The sequence below is a fragment of the Vicugna pacos genome, chromosome 11 (assembly GCF_048564905.1).
Source record: "Vicugna pacos chromosome 11, VicPac4, whole genome shotgun sequence".
Classification (NCBI taxonomy): domain Eukaryota; kingdom Metazoa; phylum Chordata; class Mammalia; order Artiodactyla; family Camelidae; genus Vicugna; species Vicugna pacos.
The window spans coordinates 4,040,200-4,053,890 of NC_132997.1; the positions used below are offsets into that span (position 1 = coordinate 4,040,200).

The 13,691-nt window shown below is 45.9% G+C and overlaps 1 protein-coding gene across 3 annotated transcripts in view; it reads left to right on the forward strand.

The window, feature by feature from the left end:
• LOC140699574 (trafficking protein particle complex subunit 9-like) overlaps positions 1–2,435 on the forward strand; it is a 133,859-nt gene extending 131,424 nt beyond the window's left edge. The window contains exon 3 of one of the 3 annotated variants that reach the window (XR_012077772.1): positions 1,911–2,183. Coding sequence is in view for 1 of the 3 variants with exons in the window: in XM_072972235.1 (XP_072828336.1) it covers positions 1,911–2,159 (249 nt within the window). In the remaining 2 variants the exon portion in view is untranslated. Of the gene's footprint in view, positions 1–1,910 lie in introns of all 3 variants that reach the window. The other 2 variants (XR_012077775.1, XM_072972235.1) reach the window with 2 other exon arrangements.
• The last annotated feature ends 11,256 nt before the right edge of the window (positions 2,436–13,691 follow it).

Below are 13,691 nucleotides of genomic sequence, written 5' to 3' on the forward strand. Positions count from 1 at the left end.
CTTTGGGTACCTGCCTAGAAGCATGGGCACAGTTGCGGCTGCGTCATACATCTTGCCGCACATCCCGCTCCCCGGCTCCGTGATCACGGCAGAGTGGTTCCTTATTGAGCTGTCCATCTCCTCTGTGACATCGTAACCAAACAAAAGACTGGAGAGTATTAGCTTGGCTTTTTTCTTTTCTAACATTCCCTTCAAATTATGATGACTGATAGTGGACCCAGTTACGTTTGCAGATGATTTACAAGTAGGGCTGTCAGTACAAACCTTGTAATCCCCGCTGTGTGATCTAGAGAAGAAAGTTACACTCTTTCCAAATTGTTTTGATGCACTTATGTGGGAAAATGATGTATGTTTGAATATGTATTTCCTCTCTTAATCATCATGGCTAGAGATGAATATTTGTAGACATGGAATGAGTACTCTGTATTTGAACTGTATGGTCCCCTAAATTCTCCCCAGCTTTTTAAAGTCATCACTGGAGTGCTACCTCCAGAGTGCCGCAAAGCATCCAACACTGCCTGCTCTTCGGACACTGTAAGTTTCCAAGTTGGAGAAGGCTGCTGGCTGGTGAGGCATTCTCTCGCACATCTCTGGTTGGGTGATGTGAGCTGAGAACACAAGAATTGGCAGACAGTAACTAACCATGATCACGTCCATTTCTGGAACACTCATGGAGGATTTTACACCTATGCTAGTGGAATACATTATTTCATTTAGTTTTCCCAACAATCATAATTAGATTTTATCACCTGTATTAAAAAGGAAACTGTCAAAGCGAGTGACGTGCAGACTTTGGACTGGAACACGGGTCTTTCTGATCCCTGTCTCTGTTCCCTCCCCGGCCTATCCTTGCAAGTGACCAGGAGACTCTTCCTCAGTCTTGAGTTTCCCTCTGATGTTACCGCTCTCTTTGTTTCTAAGAGAGGAAAACAAGTCTAAACTTACTTTCCAGTCGGAAATGGAATGGAGAGTTAACGTTGGAAGCCGGGAGAATCTGTCCTGTGATGAAGTGGTCTCCGAGCCACTTCCACTGGGATGTCACATCACTGTCTGGGCCCCTTGCTCAGCCTGTGCACAGGTGACAGCGCAGTTGTGCCGAGCAGTCCTCCCGGACAGGGCAGTGGGTTGGAAATGAGTTTGGGGATTTGGTTTCATTACACAAGTTCCTGAGGGCCTTGACCTGGCACTTCGAGTGGGAGCATTCCCTGTCCCACAGACTGTGCTCTGGGCCCATGCAGACCTGACGTGGCCTCAGCGTGAGTCTCAGGGCCCGTGGTGATGAGGAGCATTTTAGCCCAGGGTCTGCCGGAGGCTCTGAGACTACTGGGCTGTGGGACTTTGTCCAGGATGATAATAATTCCTCCCCGAGTTTCAGATTTCCTTGCCTGTGAGCCGGGGTAGTAGTTGTTTCTGAGATGATTGTAATGATTCAGTAACGGGCGCAGCATATGCTGACAGGTAGCTGGGTGCTTTAGGAGCAGAAGTCGCAATCACTCTGTCAGCCTCTCCCTGTGCGCTCTGTGCTTTGAGAAGTTGTGTGTTTGGTGAAAGTCCCGCCCAGACCCTAGGGTCTAGATGAACTGTTGTTCCTTTACTTTCCCTTCCTTTTCCTCTTTCCCTTCTCTGTGTCCCATGTTTAGGTAGCAGATTCCTCTATTTCAGGGAATACGGGCTTTTCTAGTAAAGGGACAGGTGGAATGCGGAGAGGTGGGGCCCAGAGGGGGTCTGGAGTGTCTGCACAGTGCTGCTTCCCTGCGTTTCTGCATCCGGTCCCATCAGTGCACTAAGTCAGCCTTCCTCTTCCTTCCTGTGTCATCGGGTCTCTGTTTTAAGGGAAAACCATTTTTATGGGTCTTTTTTCACTTACGTGTTTCATTCAGATGCTTGTTGCTTTTCTCCCTGTGCTTCAGCGTTCCGAGGAGAGAATTCAGCCGTGCAGCATCCTCTCCGAGCTCTACGAGTTGATCGGCTTCCACTGCAAGTCCACCTTCTTCAAGCGGGTGGCCCCCGTGCGGCACGCGGCCCCCGGCATCCCAGAGCCTGGCGGGAAGGCCTGCTCCCGACTCCTCCTGCAGACGCTTCCTGGCTACAGTCTGTCGCTGGACCTGCAGGACTTCAGCAAATGTGTTGGAACTAAAACATTGCTTCAGTCCCATTAACCATGCCTGGTTTGGGCCCTGCTGTCCTGCCTCATCAGGGTGAATTTTGATTCATTTAGAACAGGGCTCAGCAGACTTTTCCTTTCAAGGGCTTGGGGGTAAATATTTCAGGGTCTGAAAACCTCCTGATCTCTGGTGCAGCTGCTCAGCTCTGCGGTTTAGATGCCAGAACAGCCAGACAGTCCACACACCCATAGAGCTTTATTAACAGCGGTGGCTGGGGCTGGATTGGGTGTATGAACTGCAGTTTGTCCCCACAGCCTCCTCAATATTGACACCTGCAACAGAGTGTACATTTGTGACAATGGGTGAACCTACACTGACACATCATCATCACCCATAGCCCATACTTGACACTAGGATTTACACATTGTGTTGTGCACTCTGTGGGTTTGGACAGATGTACAATGACATGTATCCACCATCACAGCATCATACAGAGTCGTCTGTCTTAGTGACCTTAAAATGCTCCGTGCTGCACCTCATTCATTGCTCTTTCCCCTCTAGCCTCTGGCAGCCACTGATCTTTCAGTCTCTGTGTTTTTCCCTTTCCCAGAACACCATACAGTTGGAATCTGACAGTTGCTGAAACTTCCCAGATTGGCTTCTTTCACTTGGTAATATGCATTTAAGGTTCCTCTATGTCTTTCCATTCCTTGATAACTCATTTCATTTTAGCACCAAATAATAGTCCATTTTCTGGCGGAACCACAGTTTATTTATCCATTCACTTACTGAAGAAGAGCTTAGTTGCTTCTGAATTCTGTTGAGTATGAATAAAGCTGCTATTAACATCTGTATGCAGATTTGTGTGTGAACATAAGTTTCCATTTCATCGAGTAAACACCAAGGAGCACAGTTGCCAGATCAGATGTTAGAATTACGTCTAGCTCTGTAAAAAATTGCCAGAACATCTTCCAAAGTACCTGGGCCATTTTTCATTCCCACCAACAATGCATTAAAATTTCTGGTGCTCCACATCCTCACCAGCATTCGGTGCTGTCAGTGTTCTGCATTTTGGCAGTTCTGACAGGTGTGCAGTGGTATCTCGCTGTTTCAGTCTGCATCCCCTTGATGACAGGTGCTGTGGAGCATCTTTCCAAAGGCTTCTTTGGCATCTAGATTTCTTCTTTGATGAGGTGTGTTTTCAGGCATTTTGCTCATTTTTTAATCAGGTTATTCATCCTTCTTGTTGAGTGTAAAGAAATTTTGGTATATTCTGGATTTCAGCCCTTTATCAGTGTGTCCCTGCCCTTCACCTGCAGTGTCAGAGTTGTCCTTTGGGTCTCAGTGGAGTGTTAGATCTTCAAAGAGATTCCCTGTCTTCCTTCAGCCTAAATACTGTCCTTGTATTTTTCACTTTCATTGACTCATTTTGTTCTTTTTAAATAGCATTTCCCATAATTTGTAAGTACATAAAAGAGAAAAGGGCAATGATTGAACACCGCCTGACCCACCAGGCTGTGTGCCCTGTGAGAGCAGAGGCCATGTCCCCACTCACCGTTTCCCATGACAGCACATGGCACATGTCCATGTAAAAGTGTGTAACGTGGGGCCAAACCTGATGAGCAGCTATGACGACATGTGTTGTCTAACATTTATTGAGTAGACTTTGTTTCTGATCTTAATTATTAAATCATATGAATGAAACTTGGTTGTTTTGAAAAATAAAACAACAAAGCACACCTCAATGTGATTGGTAATTTCTACTTAGATTTCTGACCCAGGAGGGGATGTTCACCATCATTTTGTGGAGGAGGTTGGGGAGGTAAAGTAAGAGAGTGAGATCAAATAAAGTAAAAATGATAACTGTCAGTTGGCTTTATTTTCACTGACATAAAAGTTACTTTAAACCCAATCTCAGCTGTTGTCCTGTGGTTTTAAATATTTCTCATAGAATTAAATGGAAGCCCACTAAACCCTGAAAGGGAAATTGTGTGCTCAGGTCTGAAAAATGTTTATGTCTATTTCTTGAGATGCACATTTCCCTACTGGTTAAAGAAATTCGAGGCGGGAACACAACAGTGCACGGTGTGTGTCTGCCGGCTTCACAGGCTGCTCAGTGTCATTTTCATTTTCTTGTGTTGCAGTTTATGACGGTTTTCCATGAGATATATTGCTCAGCATTTTCCTGAATGAAGGATTGAATTTTTTACAGGAAACTTAATGGCAGAGAGTGACAAGGCACATGGGTTTCCCATAAAGGAATAGTTGATGTAATAAACTCGCACTATGCTGAACTTTTTTAATAAAAGCCAGTTGGAAATTTTATCACTAGGTCATATGGCACAAAAACGTCTTAAGAAAAAAAGATTCAAATTTCATAGAAGAAGCAGTTTGAATGAAGTAGAAATTATGATTTGTACATTATTTGTTGTTAGAAATTATACTCAGTCTTATCATAATAGACTGTGGTAGGAACAGGATAATTATTTATTTATTTAAATAAAATACACGAGATGCTATTTGCCCCATTCTTGATGAGGCAGTGCTGTGCTTAGTTAAGTTGGGCCATTTAGGAATCTTAGCTAGGGTTTCCGGACATTGCTTTCAGAGTCTTTAACTTTTCTACATCTCTTGTTTTGTGTCGGCCTATGGTCCATACATATATATGGGGAGGTAAAAGCTCCAACTCGGTTTTACAGTGAAAACGGCAGGCACTTCAAACCGGCACTAGGGAACAGACTGAGAAACCAGAGTATGTGTTTCTCCTGCAACCCGTTTCCTTTGTGCTGGATGAACGAACGTCTCTCCACATGTTCAGTTCTGAGAGATAAGTGTGTGTGAAAGCCGTTCTTCACCTAGCTTGAAGGGAACACAAAGTTTCTTTTCAGTTGCCAACTCCACTCCATACATATATATGGGGAGGTACAAGCTCCAACTCGGCTTTACAGTGAAAACGGCAGGCACTTCAAACCGGCACTAGGAAACAGACTGAGAAACCAGAGTAAGTGTTTCTCTTGCAAACCGATCCCTTTGTGCTGGATGAACGAACGTCTCTCCACATGCTCAGTTCTGAGAGATAATTGTGTCTGAAAGCCGTCCTGCACCTAGCTTGAAGGGAACACAAAGTTTCTGTTCAGTTGCCAACTCCACTCCATACATATATATGGGGAGGTACAAGCTCCAACTCGGTTTTACAGTGAAAACGGCAGGCACTTCAAACCGGCACTAGGAAACAGACTGAGAAACCAGAGTAAGTGTTTCTCCTGCAACCGGTTCCCTTTGTGCTGGATGAACGAACGTCTCTCCACATGCTCAGTTCTGAGAGATAACTTTGTGTGAAAGCCGTCCTGCACCTAGCATGAAGGGAACACAAAGTTTCTTTTCAGTTGCCAACTCCACTCCATACATATATATGGGGAGGTACAAGCTCCAACTCGGTTTTACAGTGAAAACGGCAGGCACTTCAAACCGGCACTAGGAAACAGACTGAGAAACCAGAGTATGTGTTTCTCCTGCAACCAGTTCCTTTTGTGCTGGATGAACGAACGTCTCTCCACATGCTCCGTTCTGAGAGATAAATGTGTGTGAAAGCGGTCCTGCACCTAGCTTGAAAGGAACACTAAATTTCTTTTCAGTTGCCAACTCCACTCCATACATATATATGGGGAGGTACAAGCTCCAACTCGGTTTTACAGTGAAAACGGCAGGCACTTCAAACCGGCACTAGGGAACAGACTGAGAAACCAGAGTAAGTGTTTCTCCTGCAACCCGTTTCCTTTGTGCTGGATGAATGAACGTCTCTCCACATGCTCAGTTCTGAGAGATAAGTGTGTGTGAAAGCCGTCCTTCACCTAGCTTGATGGGAACACGAAGTTTCTTTTCAGGTGCCAACTCCACTCCATACATATATATGGGGAGGTACAAGCTCCTACTCGGTTTTACAGTGAAAACGGCAGGCACTTCAAACCGTCACTACGAAACAGACTGAGAAACCAGAGTAAGTGTTTCTCCTGCAACCCGTTCCCTTTGTGCTGGATGAACGAACGTCTCTCCACATGCTCAGTTCTGAGAGATAAGTGTGTGTGAAAGCCGTCCTGCACCTAGCTTGAAGGGACCACAAAGTTTTTTTTTAAGTTGCCAACTCCACTCCATACATATATATGGGGAGGTACAAGCTCCAACTCGGTTTTACAGTGAAAGAGGCAGGCACTTCATACCGGCACTAGAAAACAGACTGAGAAACCAGAGTAAGTGTTTCTCCTGCAACATGTTCCCTTTGTGCTGGATGAATGAACGTCTCTCCACATGCTCAGTTCTGAGAGATAAGTGTGTGTGAAAGCCGTCCTTCACCTAGCTTGAAGGGAACACGAAGTTTCTTTTCAGTTGCCAACTCCACTCCATACATATATATGGGGAGGTACAAGCTCCAACTCGGTTTTACAGTGAAAACGGCAGGCACTTCAAACCGGCACTAGGAAACAGACTGAGAAACCAGAGTGTTTCTCCTCCAACCCGTTCCCTTTGTGCTGCATGAACGAACGTCTCTCCACATGCTCAGTTCTGAGAGATAAGTGTGTGTGAATGCCGTCCTTCACCTAGCTTGAAGGGAAAACGAAGTTTCTTTTCAGTTGCCAAGTCCACTCCATAAATATATATGGGGAGGTACAAGCTCCAACTCGGTTTTACAGTGAAAACGGCAGGCACTTCAAACCGGCACTAGGAAACAGACTGAGAAACCAGAGGAAGTGTTTCTCCTGCAACCCGTTCCCTTTGTGCTGGAAGAACGAACGTCTCTCCACATGCTCAGTTCTGAGAGATAAGTGTGTTAAAGCCGTCCTGCACCTAGCTTGAAGGGAACACAAAGTTTGTTTTCAGTTGCCAACTCCACTCCATACATATATATGGGGAGGTACAAGCTCCAACTCGGTTATACAGTGAAAACGGCAGGCATTTCAAACCGGCACTAGGGAACAGACTGAGAAATCAGAGTAAGTGTTTCTCCTGCAACCCGTTCCCTTTGTGCTGGATGAACGAACGTCTCTCCACATGCTCAGTTCTGAGAGATAAGTGTGTGTGAATCCGTCCTGCACCTAGCTTCAATGGAACACAAAGTTTCTTTTCAGTTGCCAACTCCACTCCATACATATATATGGGGAGGTACAAGCTCCAACTCGGTTTTACAGTGAAAACGGCAGGCACTTCAAACCGGCACTAGGAAACAGAATGAGAATCCAAAGTAAGTGTTTATCCTGCAACCCGTTCCCTTTTTGCTTGATGAACGAACGTCTCTCCACATGCTCACTTCTGAGAGATATGTGTGTGTGAAAGCCGTCCTTCACCTAGCTTGAAGGGAACACAAAGTTTCTTTTCAGTTGCCAACTCCACTCCATACATATATATGGGGAGGTACAAGCTCCTACTCGGTTTTACAGTGAAAACGGCAGGCACTTCAAACCGGCACTAGGAAACAGACTGAGAAACCAGAGTAAGTGTTTCTCCTGCAACCCGTTCCCTTTTTGCTGGATGAACGAACGTCTCTACACATGCTCAGTTCTGAGAGATATGTGTGTGTGAAAGCCGTCCTACACCTAGCTTGAAGGGAACACGAAGGTTCTTTTGAGTTGCCAACTCCACTCCATACATATATATGGGGAGGTACAAGCTCCAACTCGGTTTTACACTGAAAACGGCAGGCACTTCAAACCGGCACTAGGGAACAGACTGAGAAACCAGAGTAAGTGTTTCTCCTGCAACCCGTTCCCTTTGTGCTGGATGAACGAACGTCTCTCCACATGCTCAGTTCTGAGAGATAAGTGTGTGTGAAAGCCGTCCTGCACATAGCTTGAAGGGAACACAAAGTTTCTTTTCAGTTGCCAACTCCACTCCATACATATATATGGGGAGGTACAAGCTCCAACTCGGTTTTACAGTGAAAACGGCAGGCACTTCAAACCGGCACTAGGGAACAGACTGAGAAACCAGAGTAAGTGTTTCTCCTGCAACCCGTTCCCTTTGTGCTGGATGAACGAACGTCTCTCCACATGCTCAGTTCTGAGAGATAAGTGTGTGTGAAAGCCGTCCTGCACCTACCTTGAAGGGAAAACAAAGTTTCTTTTCAGTTGCCAACTCCACTCCATACATATATATGGGGAGGTACAAGCTCCAACTCGGTTATACAGTGAAAACGACAGGCACTTCAAACCGGCACTAGGGAACAGTCTGAGAAATCAGAGTAAGCGTTTCTCCTGCAACCCGTTCCCTTTGTGCTGGATGAACGAACGTCTCACCACATGCTCAGTTCTGAGAGATAAGTGTGTGTGAAAGCCGTCCTTCACCTAGCTTGAAGGGAACACGAAGTTTCTTTTCAGTTGCCAACTTCACTCCATACATATATATGGGGAGGTACAAGCTCCAACTCGGTTTTACAGTGAAAACGTCAGGCACTTCAAACCGGCACTAGGAAACAGACTGAGAAACCAGAGTAAGTGTTTCTCCTGCAACCCGTTCCCTTTGTGCTGGATGAACGAACGTCTCTCCACTTGCTAACTTCTGAGAGATAAGTGTGTGTGAAAGCCGTTCTTCACCTAGCTTGAAGGGAACACAAAGTTTCTTTTCAGTTGCAACTCCAATCCATACATATATATGGGGAGGTACAAGCTCCAACTCGGTTTTACAGTGAAAACGGCAGGCACTTCAAACCGGCACTAGGAAACAGACTGAGAAACCAGAGTAAGTGTTTCCCCTGCAACCCGTTCCCTTTGTGCTGGATGAACGAACGTCTCTCCACATGCTCAGTTCTGAGAGATAAGTGTGTGTGAAAGCCGTCCTGCACCTAGCTTGAAGGGAACACAAAGTTTCTTTTCAGTTGCCAACTCCACTCCATACATATATATGGGGAGGTACAAGCTCCAACTCGGTTTTACAGTAAAAACGGCAGGCACTTCAAACCGGCACTAGGAAACAGACTGAGAAACCAGAGTAAGTGTTTCTCCTGCAACCCGTTCCCTTTGTGCTGGATGAACGAACGTCTCTCCACATGCTCAGTTCTGAGAGATAAGTGTGTGTGAAAGCCGTCCTGCACCTAGCTTGAAGGGAACACAAAGTTTCTTTTCTGTTGCCAACTCCACGCCATACATATATGTGGGGATGTACAAGCTCCAACTCGGTTTTACAGTGAAAACGGCAGGCACTTCAAACCGGCACTAGGGAACAGACTGAGAAACCAGAGTAAGTGTTTCTCCTTCAACCCGTTCCCTTAGTGCTGGATGAACGAACGTCTCTCCACATGCTCATTTCTGAGAGATAAGTGTGTGTGAAAGCCGTCCTGCACCTAGCTTGAAGGGAACACAAATTTTCTTTTCAGTTGCCAACTCCACTCCATACATATATATGGGGAGGTACAAGCTCCAACTCGGTTTTACAGTGAAAACGGCAGGCACTTCAAACCGGCACTATGAAACAGACTGAGAAACCAGAGTAATTGTTTCTCCTGCAACACGTTCCCTTTGTGCTGGATGAACGAACGTCTCTCCACATGCTCAGTTCTGAGAGATAAGTGTGTGTGAAAGCCGTCCTTCACCTAGCTTGAAAGGAACACGAAGTTTCTTTTCAGTTTCCAACTCCACTCCTTACATATATATGGGGAGGTACAAGCTCCAACTCGGTTTTACAGTGAAAACGGCAGGCACTTCAAACCGGCACAAGGGAAGAGACTGAGAAACCAGAGTAAGTGTTTCTCCTGCAAACCGTTCCGTTTGTGCTGGATGAACGAACGTCTCTCCACATGCTCAGTTCTGAGAGATAAGTGTGTGTGAAAGCCGTACATCACCTAGCTTGAAGGGAACACAAAGTTTCTTTTCAGTTGCCAACTCCACTCCATACATATATATGGGGAGGTACAAGCTCCAACTCGGTTTTACAGTGAAAACGGCAGGCACTTCAAACCGGCACTAGGAAACAGACTGAGAAACCAGAGTAAGTGTTTCTCCTGCAACCCGTTCCCTTAGTGCTGGATGAACGAACGTCTCTCCACATGCTCAGTTCTGAGAGATAAGTGTGTGTGAAAGCCGTCCTGCACCTAGCTTGAAGGGAACACAAAGTTTCTTTTCAGTTGCCAACTCCACTCCATATATATATATGGGGAGGTACAAGCTCCAACTCGGTTTTACAGTGAAAAAGGCAGGCAATTCAAACCGGCACTAGGAAACAGACTGAGAAACCCGAGTAATTGTTTCTCCTGCAGCCCGTTCCCTTTGTGCTGGATGAACGAACGTCTCTCCACATGCTCAGTTCTGAGAGATAAGTGTGTGTGAAAGCGGTCCTGCACCTAGCTTGAAAGGAACACTAAATTTCTTTTCAGTTGCCAACTCCACTCCATACATATATATGGGGAGGTACAAGCTCCAACTCGGTTTTACAGTGAAAACGGCAGGCACTTCAAACAGGCACTAGGGAACAGACTTAGAAACCAGAGTAAGTGTTTCTCCTGCAACCCGTTCCCTTTGTGCTGGATGAACGAACGTCTCTCCACATGCTCAGTTCTGAGAGATAAGTGTGTGTGAAAGCCGTCCTTCACATAGCTTGAAAGGAACACAAAGTTTCTTTTCAGTTGCCAACTCCATTCCATACATATATATGGGGAGGTACAAGCTCCAACTCGGTTTTACAGTGAAAACGGCAGGCACTTCAAACCGGCACTAGGAAACAGACTGAGAAACCAGAGTAAGTGTTTCTCCTGCAACCCGTTCCCTTTGTGCTGGATGAACGAACGTCTCTCCACATGCTCAGTTCTGAGAGATAAGTGTGTGTGAAAGCCGTCCTTCACCTAGCTTGAAGGGAACACAAAGTTTCTTTTCAGTTGCCAAATCCACTCCATAAATATATATGGGGAAGTACAAGCTCCAACTCGGTTTTACAGTGAAAACGGCAGGCACTTAAAACCGGCACTAGGAAACAGACTGAGAAACCAGAGTAAGTGTTTCTCCTGCAACCCGTTCCCTTTGTGCTGGATGAACGAACGTCTCTCCACATGCTCAATTCTGAGAGATAAGTGTGTGTGAAAGCCGTCCTTCACCTAGCTTGAAGGGAACACAAAGTTTCTTTTGAGTTGCCAACTCCACTCCATACATATATATGGGGAGGTACAATCTCCAACTCGGTTTTACAGTGTAAACGGCAGGCACTTCAAACCGGCACTAGGGAACAGACTGAGAAACCAGAGTAAGTGTTTCTCCTGCAACCCGTTCCTTTTGTGCTGGATGAACGAACGTCTCTCCACATGCTCAGTTCTGAGAGATAAGTGTGTGTGAAAGCCGTCCTGCACCTAGCTTGAAGGGAACACAAAGTTTCTTTTCAGTTGCCAACTCCACTCCATACATATATATGGGGAGGTACAAGCTCCAACTCGTTTTTACAGTGAAAACGGCAGGCACTTCAAACCGGCACTAGGAAACAGACTGAGAAACCAGAGTAAGTGTTTCTCCTGCAACACGTGACCATTGTGCTGGATGAACGAACGTCTCTCCACGTGCTCAGTTCTGAGAGATAAGTGTGTGTGAAAGCCGTCCTGCACCTAGCTTGAAAGGAACACGAAGTTTCTTTTCAGTTGCCAACTCCACTCCATACATATATATGGGGAGGTACACGAACCAACTCGGTTTTACAGTGAAAAAGGCAGGCACTTCAAACAGGCACTAGGAAACAGAATGAGAAACCAGAGTAAGTGTTTCAACTGCAACCCGTTCCCTTTGTGCTGGATGAACGAACGTCTCTCCACATGCTATGTTCTGAGAGATAACTGTGTGTGAAAGCCGTCCTGCACCTAGCTTGAAGGGAACACAAAGTTTCTTTTCAGTTGCCAACTCCACTGCATACATATATATGGGAATGTAGAAGCTCCAACTCGGTTTTACAGTGAAAACGGCAGGCACTTCAAACCGGCAATAGGAAACAGACTGAGAAACCAGAGTAAGTGTTTCTCCTGCAACCCGTTCCCTTTGTGCTGGATGAACGAACGTCTCTCCACATGCTCTGTTCTGAGAGATAAGTGTGTGTGAAATCCGTCCATCACCTAGCTTGAAGGGAACACAAAGTTTCTTTTAAGTTGCCAACTCCAATCCATACATATATATGGGGAGGTACAAGCTCCAACTCGGTTTTACAGTGAAAACGGCAGGCACTTCAAACCGGCACTAGGGAACAGACTGAGAAACCAGAGTAAGTGTTTCTCCTGCAACCCGTTCCCTTAGTGCTGGATGAACGAACGTCTCTCCACATGCTCAGTTCTGAGAGATAAGTGTGTGTGAAAGCCGTCCTGCACCTAGCTTGAAGGGAACACAAAGTTTCTTTTCAGTTGCCAACTCCACTCCATACATATATATGGGGAGGTACAAGCTCCAACTCGGTTTTACAGTGAAAACGGCAGGCACTTCAAACCGGCACTAGGAAACAGACTGAGAAACCAGAGAAAGTGTTTCTCCTGCAACCCGTTCCCTTTGTGCTGGATGAACGAACGTCTCTCCACATGCTCAGTTCTGAGAGATAAGTGTGTGTGAAAGCCGTCCTGCACCTAGCTTGAAGGGAACACAAAGTTTCTTTTCTGTTGCCAACTCCACGCCATACATATATGTGGGGATGTACAAGCTCCAACTCGGTTTTACAGTGAAAACGGCAGGCACTTCAAACCGGCACTAGGGAACAGACTGAGAAACCAGAGTAAGTGTTTCTCCTTCAACCCGTTCCCTTAGTGCTGGATGAACGAACGTCTCTCCACATGCTCAGTTCTGAGAGATAAGTGTGTGTGAAAGCCGTCCTGCACCTAGCTTGAAGGGAACACAAATTTTCTTTTCAGTTGCCAACTCCACTCCATACATATATATGGGGAGGTACAAGCTCCAACTCGGCTTTACAGTGAAAACGGCAGGCACTTCAAACCGGCACTAGGAAACAGACTGAGAAACCAGAGTAATTGTTTCTCCTGCAACACGTTCCCTTTGTGCTGGATGAACGAACGTCTCTCCACATGCTCAGTTCTGAGAGGTAAGTGTGTGTGAAAGCCGTCCTTCACCTAGCTTGAAAGGAACACGAAGTTTCTTTTCAGTTTCCAACTCCACTCCTTACATATATATGGGGAGGTACAAACTCCAACTCGGTTTTACAGTGAAAACGGCAGGCACTTCAAACCGGCACAAGGGAAGAGACTGAGAAACCAGAGTAAGTGTTTCTCCTGCAAACCGTTCCGTTTGTGCTGGATGAACGAACGTCTCTCCACATGCTCAGTTCTGAGAGATAAGTGTGTGTGAAAGCCGTACATCACCTAGCTTGAAGGGAACACAAAGTTTCTTTTCAGTTGCCAACTCCACTCCATACATATATATGGGGAGGTACAAGCTCCAACTCGGTTTTACAGTGAAAACGGCAGGCACTTCAAACCGGCACTAGGAAACAGACTGAGAAACCAGAGTAAGTGTTTCTCCTGCAACCCGTTCCCTTAGTGCTGGATGAACGAACGTCTCTCCACATGCTCAGTTCTGAGAGATAAGTGTGTGTGAAAGCCGTCCTGCACCTAGCTTGAAGGGAACACAAAAT